At 37.2% G+C, this 15,074-nt stretch overlaps 1 protein-coding gene across 1 annotated transcript in view; it reads left to right on the forward strand.

The window, feature by feature from the left end:
- Positions 1 to 15,074, forward strand: part of SCUBE2 (signal peptide, CUB domain and EGF like domain containing 2) — a 246,157-nt gene that overhangs the window by 145,764 nt on the left and 85,319 nt on the right. The window contains exons 12-16 of the mRNA XM_053720602.1: positions 381 to 497; positions 2,024 to 2,107; positions 8,553 to 8,657; positions 12,213 to 12,353; positions 12,591 to 12,794. Coding sequence (XP_053576577.1) covers positions 381 to 497; positions 2,024 to 2,107; positions 8,553 to 8,657; positions 12,213 to 12,353; positions 12,591 to 12,794 — 651 coding nt within the window. The remainder of the gene's footprint in view (positions 1 to 380; positions 498 to 2,023; positions 2,108 to 8,552; positions 8,658 to 12,212; positions 12,354 to 12,590; positions 12,795 to 15,074) is intronic.

A 15,074-nucleotide genomic window follows, 5' to 3' on the forward strand; every position in this document is an offset into this window, starting at 1 on the left:
TTTCCAAGTCTATTGGTAAATTTCTTTTTGCAGATACATTAAACATAGCTGTATCTACTAATGAGTTTGATGACCTGAACTTTTTGTGCGTTAAGAGGTATTTTATATCCATATGCTTCACCAAGATGTGCAATGGTATGACCCATCTCACCAAAGAATCTTCTGGCCCAGTTACAGCAAACACTCTGTCATTTCATATATAACTTTTAGTAAAACTAATGAGAACCAAACGCTAATTAAATAAGATAAATTTTAGCTGAAAAAGAAAAGACTTTACCACACCAAGGCACTAAGATAATTCATAAGAATTGGAAACCATATGAGATGTGCATGCCAATGGTTTACTTTTGCTATGTGCCTTTGTTTTTTCTTTTCTTTAGAAGTAGAGAGCTTCCTGCCAGACACTGCGCCACGAAAAGTTTTTCTGCGTTGTATTAAGAATGGTGGAAACGAAAGGTGTTTCTTAACCTGCCACTCTGATATCCATTTTCTTCCCGGTAAGTATAACGTTACATAGCTTGGAAAAGCATGCCAAATTTCCAACACTGCAATTCAATCCCTTTATATTATTATTGTATTTTGATACAATTTAAAGTTCCCACAACCTGAGTAATTGGAAGAACCGCAGTGACTTTCATATTGGTTGCCAAGAGTAGCACTCTGTTGCCAGCGAGCATATGGTACCGCTGACGTAAAACAGCATTTTATAATATTTAGATTTGTGTACGATAGACCGTTAAACCAGGGTCATCCAACCAAAGACCCAGGTGCCATAGTGCATTGTCTTGCTTTAAATATATCCATTCTGTACTACTAAGCTAACTATTCCCAACACATATACTGCTCTTGTTTTCTACAGTTAAAGGGCCATAGTAATGAAAAAAATACATGCTTTAATTCATTTCTGCTCAGGACCAGCAGTGGCTGTGGCTCATTAGTGGCCCTTTAAGTCTGTATTTAACCCCATTGTGAAGGTTAGTGGTGGTGGTTTCACTGGTTGGAGTCATCCACATCCGGTCCACATATTGCAGGTGCACGGGCTCCCATCTACCTATATGCCAGGCCAGAACTTGTCACTTACCGGCTCCTTCCTTCCACAATTCCCTCCTTCCAAGTAGTCTTCACACAACACAATCATGATGAGTTGATGACCCTACTAAGCACATGTGAGAGCTCCCCCTCCCACCCCACTTTCCAGTCCTTAATCCAAAGCCCAAATAAAAAATATATATATTAATACATTTTAATGTTAAAAAAATAAAAATAAAATCTTGCTGCAGCATGATGCATGGGGCCCCCTTAGATGCCGGGCCCTCGGCCGAAGGGCTGATTTGCCCGGCTTGTCAGTCCGCCCTGCTCTTGAGATTACGCTTTCATCGCATAGAAATAGATACTTTTCAACAAATGATACTAAGAGAAAGAGCTACATTTCATAATAGAATTAAATTGGAAAGTTTTTTATATTATATGATCTATCTGAATCAAGAGAGTTTCTTTGTATTCCCCTAATAATTAATTAATTAAAAAAAAAAGATAAGAATAATCTTGTATTTTAAAGTATAATTTTGTTGCTTTTTTACTATTTCTGTTTCTGGGTTCCTGAAAAGATAAGCTGGTCGTCAGTCAAAATCAGAATATGACACTAGAGCCTGTGCATACGATTTTGCTGATGAAAATGATGGCAATTGCAAAAGCACATTCACAGACTCTGGTTACATCCCAGTAAGCACGAGGCTTCAAACAAAGGGGTGGGTAGGGAGCAAATGAGCTGGATTTACTTTATGTAAAATAATAAAGTAAAATGTATCTTTAAAAAGACATTAAACACCTCTTTTTGTGTAAAATTGTACTTTGTCCCACGCTCCCTAAAGATGCTGAAAAGCAAATACTGGAGCCTGCAGCAAATCAAATAGCTGGATTAGGCAATTTGCAGCAGTTTGAAAACCTAAGCTGTTTTACCATCACAACACACAGGTTAAGGATTTTGTTTCATACTTGTTTATAACAACGTATATTTTTATAGGACTTCAGGACGCTTACGCCATTTCTTGCGGATCACCTGCCTTGCTTAAAACGAAACCTCTAAGAAATGAGACAGTTGTTCAAGGTAATATGCAATAGTTCTTGGCTCTTTTTGGTCTATAAATATAAATTGGGTGTTTACTGATTGAACAAAACATTTAATAATGTAAATTGCAAGATATGTTTTACGTTGGTAGTTAGGAACCAGGCGTTCATCATTAGTGGTTTTGTGGAAGAGATGACAGTTACTTTACTGCTGCAATTATAAGTGTCCCACACAGGGTCCTGCTTTCAATAGTACCAGTGTATAAAGTGTGAGTGACAATACATGTCTGTAATCCCCTACACTATCCATAGATATGGGCAACATTATTTTTTCAACCCCCTTCCTTAGTTTACTGTTGAGTCCTAGCTGTGCGGCCATCTTAAAAGTACTTTATACTTATCTCTGACAAACAGGCAGTACAGCCAATGAGAATCCTTCTCCCCACGCTATTGAACAAACTAGATGCACACACGTCAGAATCCGCTAACAAAGTATGCACAGTCTCTCTGCAACTATACATTTGCCTCTGTAGCATAGGCGCAGGAGCACTCACCTACTTTGTTCAATAGCGCAAGCACTTTTACAATGGATGGCAGGCTAGGATTCTTGACCGCAAACTACAGGGGGTTAAAAAAGTAAGTTTAAGGTACAGTAAAGTCAGAATTACATTTTTATGAGTCAGAAGTATTTGAAATGTTGTTTAAAACGGCATGCTCAATTACCTAATTTGCTTCATTATATTGGTATCCTTTGTGGAAAAGCATACCTAGGTAAGCTTAGGAGCAGCAATGCCCTACTATGAGCTATCTGGCAATTGGTTGCTGCAGATATATGGCTCTTGTCATTGCCTCAGCTAGCTCCCAGTAGGGCATTGCTTATATTTCAACAAAGGATACAAAGAGAATGAAGCACATGAAATCAAAGAAGTGACAGAAAAATGTTGGGTTTCATGTCTCTTTAACATGCATTTTAAATGCTTTTTATGATGGCAGTGATATCTGGGGAATACCTTTAACAGTATACACCTTTACTAACACTTTAATAAAGATTCTTTCTATTATTTGAATTTGGGGATTGGGGCACCATCACTTGACCATATAGAAAGAACTGATGCAACACAATTTGTTAACCTTTTTATTTTTTAATTCATTAAAAATGTATATTGATTTTAATCACACAATTTATACAATATTAGTCTTACAAAGGCAACATTTCTGATTTAAAGGGACCTTAAAACTATTTTTATATATGCATGTATAGAATGTGAAAAAAAACCTGTTAAATTACAGAAAAAGGATGCTACGTGTGTTTTATGTCTCATAATAAAACATTTTATGGGGGAATTCAATGTTCCTGGAATATTATGATTACGAAATGTAACAAAGTCATGTGACTTGCAGAATTCCAAACTCCTGCCTGAATTTGATAAATGCAAAGAATCATAGGCCAAATACAAATGACCTTTGTTAAAGGGGCCTATCTATCATCTACTCCCGCACTTTGTTTAGAAAAGTTTTTGACTCACCAGAAGATTTAATTACCAGAAAATCTTTCTTTATTTTGTTTTAATGCAGGTTTCTAAGAGAAATCTACTTAGAATGTATTAAATATACACACTCCTTGGTATATTGTATGTAGCACTGTAGATGTGGCCTTGTACAAAGCATTTCATTAAGGGGCTGTATATTCTTAACCCTGCAACGTCCTTAGGAACTTGGAATAGCTTCGATAATTACAATTACATTTTAATAAGCAAATCAATGTTTGATGTATGCATTAGGCTGTTACAAGGACTAATTAAAGGAATACAAAAATGAAAAGTAGGGCGCTACTAAAAGCTTAAGATACCTAAAAATCTAATCTGCAAAGAAACTTAAACAGATATCAAAGATATAGTACAATGATATATTTATTCACAATAATAAGACATAACAAATATTTCTAAAATGGGATGTCTCCCTTTAAATACTGGATGTGATAAAATACAAAAACATATAGTGCAAATTATGAATCTATTTAAAAAAGTATATACGATGTATGTTATAACTGTACAGTGTACATACAGAATATCATATGCATATACAAAATGAACAAAGTAGTCAGGTTTCAACACTAGAACGTACCACCTACAAATCAATAGAAAGTTCTTAACTTTCAATAGGATAGTCCCTTAGGGAATGTATATATGTAATGTATTTTTGTTATATGTCTTTGGCGGACAAAGAAACAATCTTTGTGTCAACACCTCCTATTTCATCTCAAACCCCTTAGTGCTTGGCGAAATATAACTATATGTTGGACAATTGTCTCAGATGAAAAATAAAGTTACCAGTGGTACCTTATTGTTGTGAGGTTATATTACAATTATGTTGGCCGAAAAACTTTAGGGTCTTTTCCTGGAAACGCAGCTTGTCCTGCGCTTCTGTTAGCGTCTTTCCTTGACTGCCCGTATTAGCTCATGTGACTTCCTTGATTTTGTCATGGTTACGGAGCTGTACGTGTGTCGTTTTTTTTACCTTTGATGTAAGTACGGTTATTATCTTGTAAAAGCAAAAATATCCAATTCCTCTGTCATAGTTACTTGCACTTAGTGCTAACTGCACGCAAGTGACAAAAAGAGTAATCAAAAACCCGGGTTATCAAACTGGCAGACTACTTTTTAAACAAAACATGTACTATCCGAAGCAACATCCCAACACCAACCTGCAATATTCCATCAACAGGCCCAGTTACTCCCTCTGCCACCCTCTGTATCTTCCATCCAGTCACTGAGAATTAAGTTTCTTCCTTACTATCTTCCTTACGCCTCACTACCTGCCCGCTCGACCCTATCCCTTCTCATCTAATACCCTCCCTATCTTCCAACCTCACTCCTGCTCTTACCCACATCTTCAACCTATCTCTCTCTACCGGCTCATTCCCATCTTCTTTCAAACACACAAAAGTCACTCCCATACTCAAAAAACCCTCCTTCAACCCTAATTCTCCTGAAAGCTACTGCCCCATATCACTGCTTCCACTAACATCAAAACTCCTTGAAAAACTAGTTTACAATCACCTAAACCACTTCCTGTCCCCCCACTCCTTGCTTGACCCCCTGTAATCCGGATTCCGCCCCAAACACTCAACTGAGACTGCCCTTACCAAGGTTACTAATAATCTTCTTTCTGCTAAAAATATTGGCCACTACCTATGCTCATCTTACTTAACCTCTCAGTTGCCTTCGAGACAGTTGACCACCCCCTCCTCCTACAGACCGTTAGCTCTTTTGGTCTCTGTGACACTGCTCTTTCCTGGATTTACTCCTATCTTTCTCACAGGTCTTTTTCTGTGTCATTTGCAGGCGACTCCTCCGCTCCAATGCCTCTGTCTGTTGGAGTACCTCAAGGATCTGTTCTGGGTCCTCTACTCTTCTCCATTTATACTTCTTCACTGGGTAAACTTATCAACAGTTATGGCTTCAAATATCACCTCTATGCTGACGACACCCAGATCTACCTCTCCACCCCTGCTCTCTATCCCTCTGTCCTTTCTCATGTCAGCAACTGCTTATCTGGTATTTCTTCCTGGATGGCCTCTCACCACCTAAAGATTAACATGTCCAAGACTGAGCTCCTTCTTATCCCCCCCTTAAACTCTACACCGACTTGTGACTTCTCTATCCCTGTTGAGGGCATCACCATTTCCCCATCACCCCAAGTCCGCTGCCTCAGAGTTATACTTGACTCAAATCTATCCTTTGTCCCCCATATCTAATCACTTTCTACATCCTGCTGCAACTATCTACGCAATATTTCCAAGATTCAACCTTTTCTTTGTGCTAACACCACAAAGCAAATAATCCACTCCCTTGTTATTTCCCGACTTGACTACTGCAATAACCTACTTACTGGCCTTCCTCTTTCCTGCCCTTCCCCCTCTTCAATCCATCCTAAATGCCTCTGCCAGGCGGATCCACCTTTCCCATCGCTCTGTGTCTGCTGCACCTCTTTGCAAGTCCCTAGATTGGCTCCTCATTCACAGCAAACTTAAATTTAAAATTCTCACCCTTGCATACAAAACGTTCACCAACACCGCTCCCCTCTACCTATCCTCTCTAATCAACAAGTATACTCCAGCCCGCTCACTAAGATTCAACAATGACCTGCTCCTTGCATCTGCAACTATCACCTCTTCTCATGCTAGACTGCAGGACTTCTGTCGTGCAGCACCTACCCTCTGGAACACTCTCCCTTGTGCTGTCAGGCTTTGCCCTAATCTTTCTTCCTTTAAATGCTCTCTGAAGGCTTTTCTGTTCAGAGAATTCTACCGCCCAACTCAATAATAAATTAATTTCTCTTACCTAACAACATTTCCCTCATCTAACTCTGCATTAACATCTTTCTCAATCTTCCAGTCCTCACCTCCTGTTTCTCAACATCCTACTCTTCTAGATTGTAAGTTCCCACAGGAATAGGGCCCTCAATTCCTCCTCTACGTGTTTGTAATTTTTGTCCTGTCTCTTACAAGTTTTATATTGTTTTATTTAAATTAATTATATCCATGGACAGCGCTGCAGAATATGTTGGCGCTTTATAAATAAAGTATAATAATAAATAAAAAATTAATGGAGATCATTTAGTGATATTGCAGTGGATATTCTCAAAAAGGTCCCCCAAAGTTCCAAATTAACACTTCACCATTCACAGTGTCACTGCCTTTCAACCATCTGCATCTAAATCTATATTTCTTTGTCTGTCAGATCTGTCATACATTTATCGTAAGGAGCATGTAACTGATGCTAGGGGCGCAACTACAGGGGTCTTAATTGAGACCAAGTCCACACCTCTAGGGAGCCGATATGGGCCCCACAGTCAGTAGTGTCGTCAATCGACCTGCATTATGTCTGATTACGCTGTGTGCCGACCTGCAAACCAAACTCACATTTGAAAAAGGTTTATGGATTTACTTTACAATATGGTGGCAGGGTTTCCAAGATGGCTGTACAAAAAAACCTGCCACCATATATGTGCAAGAAGGCTGTGTAAGTTCATATTCTCTGTCTCAAACTAACCAGGTGGAAGGATACATGACATTCATAGAGAAGCAAGTCTATGTGGCTGCCGAATCAGCTTCTGCTTATTGCAAACAACCAGAAAGGGCATAGTTGAGTCCCAGGGAGATGAGAGTTGCATTCCATAGAAAATAATAAGGCTCTCTGGGATAAAGAATTTCACATGGGAGAGTGAAGTTAACAGGAGAGCACCTGGAACTGATATAAAGTCTCAGCAAATAGAAATTAAACTGAAATGTTTTCACTACAGTTTAACTTGCTTTTGCTACTAGTTTAGTATATATTTATTTTCTGTCATTTAGATAAGTGTATTGTAAATTGTGAGCTAACTTCACCTGCATACAGCTGGTAAGATAATTGAGCGAGACCAGCTTGGTAAACTGCTTATTACATTATTACATTTCATGAGAATTGTAAGCAAGCTTCAGACATACCGAGGGATCTCCCCTTCCCTCCCACTTCTGAAGCTGTGTTTTATTTTACAATAAAGCAAAAAAAAAAAGTGCAATGTAATTTGTAAAAGATATATTGAAATATACCAAGTATGATCCTAATTTGCAAATGTGACACACAGAAAGCTTGAGAGCATAATCAGAATTTGTGAAATCACTGCTGTATACAGAATCTAAATGCATTAAAATACAAAAGAGAAAGTGCAAAGTTTAACTGTAATAAAACTTAACGGACCCAATCTGAAGTGTACAGTAATATAAAATACAAAGCACAAAGTGTAAGTATAACTCTCATATCATGCAGGGACATGCCCCGTTTAGCAAAATGTGCCTCTAGAATTTTGTGAGAGATCTCTCAGTGCCGAGAGTGCTTAATGGGAGGCATCTGTCATTTCTCTGGGACTTACAGGTTCCGTCCTTTTTCTTATAGCATTCATTGAGTTTAGCCCCTGTGAAGTCTGAATATTCTCTAAAAGCAAAATAATCTTATATTATGAGGTCCATAGGATGAAAATAAGTCAGTGATGGGAAAGGACTTGTTTAATGTACCAGCTGTTTTGGGTGTTGATCTTTAATAACTATAACAATGTATCTAATAGGCTTTTAGAAGTGTATCTAGACCATAAAATATTAAGGTGCCAACATAGGTCACCGCACCAAAATATTTTAGGATTGCAGGTGGTGCAGTTAAAGGACTGCATTTTCTTTTCCAGCCTTTATGTTGTAATTTTCCCTTCTTCTTACCTTACCTTACACCTCTCTAGCCTGGCTAGAAAACACTAAAAAGGAAGGATCAGTCTTACTGGTATATTATATAGTATATATAACTAATCGTATCTTAAAAAGGTCTAAAATACATTATTATACAAAGCACTGCAGCCCTCTCGGGGGGAGGGGGGTCTATGAATTGCTATGCACTCCATAGAATTTAGTACTTGAAATGCAAAGTTAACTGTGCTGTTTTTATTTCTTTTTTTAGAGGTTGCAGTAATTAAGACGTCAACAACGTTTCGGTTAAATGAAGGCACTTGCAGAATAAAAAAGTCAGAACTTCACCAAGAGCTACTTCAGCAGAAAATATCAGGTATGAACAAACCTGAACCAAAAAAAAACTGCCGAACCCTGAAGGACTGATTATTATTTGGACATATTGTGGTTGGGGGGAAAAAATTGATATGCAGCTGTGTTAATGCACCATGTAGTCAAGTATTTGCTTTTCCAAGAAACTGAGATCTGTTTTTAGAATTTCTTTGATCGATTCTTAAAATTTGTATTCAATTGAATTCGACTCATTTCAAATGTATTTCAGTGCATAATTGCTGCTGTGTTTACCAAAATAAATTGTTTAAAAGACTACGCTAACATTATTTTAGAAATCATATTTTAAAACAAGGTCACATTTGAGCACTTGAGTATGACTCATATAGGAACTGTCTAGCTTAGACCAACAGTATAGGAGGCCTCTTGTCTTGTAAGTATAGGAGTGCAAAAATGCAATGTCAGTATTACTGCATTAATAGTAAAAGTCTAGCAGGATTAAACACAAACCCAAGCTTCTAAAAACAAGCTATGATGAATATGCAAAACATGTAGACGTCTGGGGCAATTAAGCCAGAGAATGCCTGTCTGGTCCATCATATCGTGCAGGCAGCCCTTCAGCAATGGCGTTTCTAGAACTTAAAGGGACATTAAACACTTAATAAATGCTAGATAGAATGATGCACTCAAAGAAAAGATTAGTCTGAGAATAACATGTAAATGTATTTTTTAAAGTTTCATTAAATGTTTATATATTGACAAATTAAGTGTAAAGTTTCAGTGTCTATAAAAGAATAGTAGCTGCCATGTTGTAACTTAGGTTACCTTCTCTGCTGTGGCCAATTAGAGACAGTTATAAATAGGTCACTAGAGTGTGCAGCCAATGGCTGTGTGGAATATAACAGTGCTCTGCACTTCCGTTTCTAACAGGAACTGAAAAGTTCACAATTTCAGAATGGAATTACAGGAAAAGGGGACAAAATAAATAATAAAAGTATATTGCAGAGTTTTATATATATATATATATATATATGGGATTTATCATCTTATATTACCATCTCAAAGCGTTTAATGTCCCTTTTAATATTTGAGGGGGGTAACAAAGGTGGTAAACATATTATATAAAGGGGTGCTACACTGGAATTTGGAGGTGCATAGTATATCTTAGCACCCCCATAGAACCACCACCACCCTTTATTCCCTTCTCACATCAACAAACACAAGACCTTCTGATTCACCCTGATGGACTGTGGCAGTCACCAGTTTCCCAGAGGAGCTGTTATTTCCCTAAAAATAAGCTCAGAGTAATATCTTGACATTTCTATTCAAGCAGCTTTTCCTCCACACACCCTCACCCGACCCCTGAGGGAGTTCATTTGGATAAACTTATTACTTTGAAACATACATATTTTAATCAGTTTTTATTAACTTATATGAATCAGATTTTTTTTTGATATTTGGAATATGCTTTAATAGATAGTAGGGTATCTCAGATATATTTTGTAGTCCCGATAAAAAAACATATATATCTTCTTCCTAGCCCTTAAAGGGACAGTAAACGCCTTGCAATTACATATCCTTGTCAATCTTCTAATAGATTTGTAGTACTTAGGTTCCCTTCTCTTCAAATCACTATATTTTCGAAGACATTGCATAAGAAGACATTTGTTGTGTTGCTGTAGAATAACTTTTAAGCCAAGTCTTAATGTTTTTAAACCAAATTAACATCTTTTTTTTACTGTAGTTGTGTTTCAGTAGCCAAAGTCCACCCACTATTTGCCTTCTTTAGAGAAGCCAATCTGGGCCACTGTCATAAAAGTTAGTATAAAGTAAATTGTTTTGCAGATATGTAACAGAGTTAGCCATGAGAAATCAGCATCAGCCGTTTCAAGTTCTGAGAGTTATAAATTGCTTAAAGGGACAGTTTACTCCAGAATTTTATTGTTTAAAAAGATAGATAATCCCTTTATTACCCATCCTCAGTGCTACATAACCAACACTGTTATATTTATACACTTTTTACCTCTGTGATTACCTTTTATCTAAACCTCTGTAGACTGTCCCCTTATTTCAGTTCTTTTGACAGACTTGCATTTTAGCCATCAGTGCTGACTCATAAATAACTCCGCAGGAGTGAGCACAATGTTATCTATATTGCACACATGAAATAGCACTGTCTAGAAATCAGTTTGAGACTACCTAGGTTTAGCTTTCAGCAAATAATACCAAAAGAACAAAGCAAATTTGATGATAAAAAAATAATTGAAAATTGGTTTAAAATTGCATGCCCTATCTGAATCATAAAGTTTAATTTTGACTACACTGTCCCTTTAAGTTTCAGAGCTAAATTACATCAAAGGGGGACAAAATAAATAATGAAAGTGTATTGCAAAATAGTTTCATTATGTATAAGTAAACATTTTATATAAAAATATCTCAAGTTATTTACTGTCCCTTTGATCTCCTCACCTGTTTTTCCTGTAATTTGCTCTTTTCCATGCATATAGTATTAGTTAAAAATACTATGAAGTATTAGGAGCCTTCCAGTTGTGGCCCACTGAGTAAGTCGCTCTTTACTTCTTTAGTGCACCTATCCGGGAAATATAGTCTAGCAACGTATCTCCTTGCATTTAAGTTTATAAAACCAGGACTAGCCATTAAGGATGTTGATCTTAAAGTCACATGTGGGAGTTGTTTGGGCAGCCCTCACTACTAAAGGGTGGTACTTGAGACGACCTCTTGGAAAAAGGTGTGGTACTTAGAGACCTCTCGGAAAAAGGGGTGGTACTTGAGAGGACCTCTTGGAAAAAGGGGTGGTACCTAGAGACCTCTAGTAAAAAGGGGTGGTACTTGAGAGGACCTCTTGGAAAAAGGTGTGGTACTTAGAGACCTCTTGGAAAAAGAGATGGTACTTGAGAGGACCTCTTGGAAAAAGGGGTGGTATTTGAGAGAACCTCTTGAAAAAAAGGGGTGGTACTTAGAGACCTCTTGGAAAAAGGGGTGGTACTTGAGAGGACCTCTTGGAAAAATGGGTGGTGCTTGCTTAGGTTTAGGCAAAATAGTTTGAAATATGCACCAAAACATATGTTTTCTATATAGACATTAAACAAATGTCTCTGCATATGATAGCTGTTAATAAGCTGGCAATACACAAGCTTTTGAATATTCAAAACAGTAAAAAAAAATCTTTTGATGATACTTCATCTGTCTTAAAGGCTTATAAGCTCACACTGCTCCATTAAATGTGATTAGACACATTCTGAAGTAACCTACACTTTCTTTTGACAAGATAAAAGGTTACCAAATCCCTTTAATGATCAGGATATACAAACTTGAAAAATAAACATATACTTGAAACTATTGAGTGGGATTTCATAGTCTGTTTCCAAATCCTAAGAGCCAAGAAAAACACAGGATAAAAATAAATTGAAAACTGGTAATTGGTTTGTGTTCTTTTTTTGCAACTAAATTCCTTCTTCAGTGATTATTTCAAGCAGAAACTGTGATTAGCTAAAAATGAAGTTCTGTTTGGAAGTATCCAGTTGCTCACACCATATTGTTTAGCTCTCTCTTTCCTTTTGATCTGATTTTGTTCACACAGATAAACAAAATATTGTGTATGAGACTTTCAGCTTCGTAAACATAACATGCAAGAACAGAGACAGCGGAAAGAAGACATCTGCCAGAGAGACAGTTATTACAGTTGAATTTGAGCTTCAAATAAACCATAAGGAGGTGACAGGTTGGTTTGCAAAGACAATGTAATTGCGTGCTTCTTCTGCTTAAATAATAAACTGCTTAACTGGTATAAAGTATCTCCTGTTTTCTTCTATTATTTGTTACAAAAATGGGTTGCAATGCAAGATTTATTTTTATTGTGTATTGATTTCCTATGTCTATAAATAAACACAAGTCCTTTGTTAATGGACTGGCCCACAATGCAATTCATTTTCCTTAATGTGGCTATATTTCTTTTTAGAGTCCTGCAGTTTCAGTTGTGTCAGGAGAAAAGCAGAGAAACGGCTCCGTAAGACAATCAGGACCTTGAGGAAGGCTACCAACAAAGAGAACTTTCATGTCCGTCTATCTGGGAGGGACTTTGAAGTGACTAGAAAGATGCCTAGGTTGCAAGATTCTCAAGATTCGTGTGGGGCAGGACAAATACGAGTGGAGCATAGATGTGGTAAGATTAAGGGCATATAATATATTCAAGAAAATGAAAGTAATTGGGTAAAATTGTAGTCCTTAAAGGGATATGGAAGTCAAAATTAAAGTTTCATTAGTCAGATAAAGTGTGCTATTAAAAAATAATTTTACTTGTGTTGTCTCTTGGTATACTTTGTTGAAACGTTTGCTCCTTTCCATACTGAGGTAGGCTCTCAAGGGAGCACTAGGAGTATAACAACATAAAGAACATAGGTGTTGATTCCAATCTTGTTGATAGTGTTTATCAGCTTCCAATAAACATTCAAACAATAACACTATTTATGTATTTGAAAAATATTGAATATTGGAAAACTTGCCCAAACACTGTAGGGCCAGCATCGATCATAAGCTACCTGAATATAGACCATAAATACAGTGAATTCAACAGCTGAAGGAACTTCATAAATACTCAACACCCACAGATGGAACAATAACACACCGATCTGCACATGCTCAGACCAAACTAGATAGAGCTGCCCATCTGCACATGCTCAGACCAAACTAGATGGAGCTGCCCATGCTTAAAACTACAACTGAATCGCTCTGAATGTAAAAAGAACGCTTATCACCATTAATTAAATGTAAAAACATGAAGGAAACATAGCTACAATATGTTGACAGTTGTGAGATGCAAATACAGAGGAGACAATGCTGGACCAGTAGTGGGTGAGTTGCTTGGTCAGTTGTTGAGAGTGGCTGGGCAGCTTGGAGAGCAGTTGCATTTTTTGATGAATCCATTCAGTTTTCGGTGATCGACAGCCATTATCGTTCATACTATGAGCTGTTGTGGCTAAATGGATATTGTAGGAGTTACTGAGCTTGTTAAGATTGTGGTCATTTTCAGAAAACCAAACAGCCAATTCAGTTTTTCCAATATTGTACAGGAATTTTGGAAAGATTGGAGTAAAAACCACAGTTGCAAAATACTGCTGCCATATAGTGCGCAAGTCCTGTGCATGCTCCTTGTATTATGGAAAGGATCAGAGTTTCAACAAAGGATAAAAAGCAAAAAAGGTAGATTTCATTGCAGAAGTAAAATTGCATGATTTATCTGAGATACATTTTAACAACAGATCCCATAGCAAAAAACAAAACTTCCAATGTGGTCACTCATACACTGGGCAAGATTACATACGCTGCATCACCCGCAAAGCTGGAGACGCCGATTTTTACACGGTTTTGGTATCACATATACGGCACTGCATATAAATGTGGCACGCATATTTCACCCGTCGCCCGCAATTTTTACTCCCATAAGCTAACATAGAACTGCGTCGCAAAAGGCCCTTTGAAGGGCTATTGGTAGTTTAGTATTAGATTAGGGGCGTTTTTATTTCTGGGGGGCTTTTTATTTTCATAGGGATTAGGTTTATTTTTTTTATTTTTGATAATTTGGTCTATTATTTTATGTAATGTTAGACTTTTTATTTTTGTAATCTTAGATTAATTTAATCTTAGGTTTTTTTATTTTTAAGTAATGTTAGCTTTTTTATTTTAATTGCAATTTAGTATTTTTTAATTTAGGTAATTGGGGTTAATTTAGGGGGTGTTAGGTTAGGGGGCTTAGTAATTTAATTAGTTATTTGCATTGTGGGGGTGTGGCGGATTAGGGGTTAATAGATTTATTAGGTTTGTTGCGATGTGGGTTTGGTGGATTAGGGGTTAATAGATTTATAAGGTTTGTTGCGATGTGGGTTAATGGCGGATTAGGGGTTAATAGTTTTAATAGGTACTTTGCGCCGTGGGGGGTTGGCGGATTAGGGGTTAATACTTTTATTAGGTGGATTGCGATGTGGGTGAATGGCGGATTTGGGGTTAATACATTTATTAGGTAGATCGCAATGTGGGTGAATGGTGGATTAGGGGTTAATAGATTTATTAGGTAGTTTGCGATGTTGGGGTTGGCGAATTTAGAGGTTAATACATTAATTATTAGTTCCGATATGGGGGTGATGGCAGATATAAGGGATTTTACGGGAGATGTAACTTTTTTTTTTTCTTAGGTGCCAGCTGTTTCTAATGTGCCGTAAATCACTGGCGACTCCAGAAATTTGTATTTACGCACATTTCTGAACATCGCTAGTTTATCCGACTTTTGGCACTTTATGAACTGCTGTTACGCTGAAGCCTGCGCTGCATATGTAATCTCGCCCACTGTGTGTAAAGACCTTTTAAAAACAGACTTTGGTTGCTTCTATATCTCTGTAATTAGACTGCATTTATTTTATTTTCATTATTCAACACTGAAATTTAATTT

Source organism: Bombina bombina, chromosome 7 (assembly GCF_027579735.1).
Source record: "Bombina bombina isolate aBomBom1 chromosome 7, aBomBom1.pri, whole genome shotgun sequence".
Taxonomy (NCBI): Eukaryota; Metazoa; Chordata; class Amphibia; order Anura; family Bombinatoridae; genus Bombina; species Bombina bombina.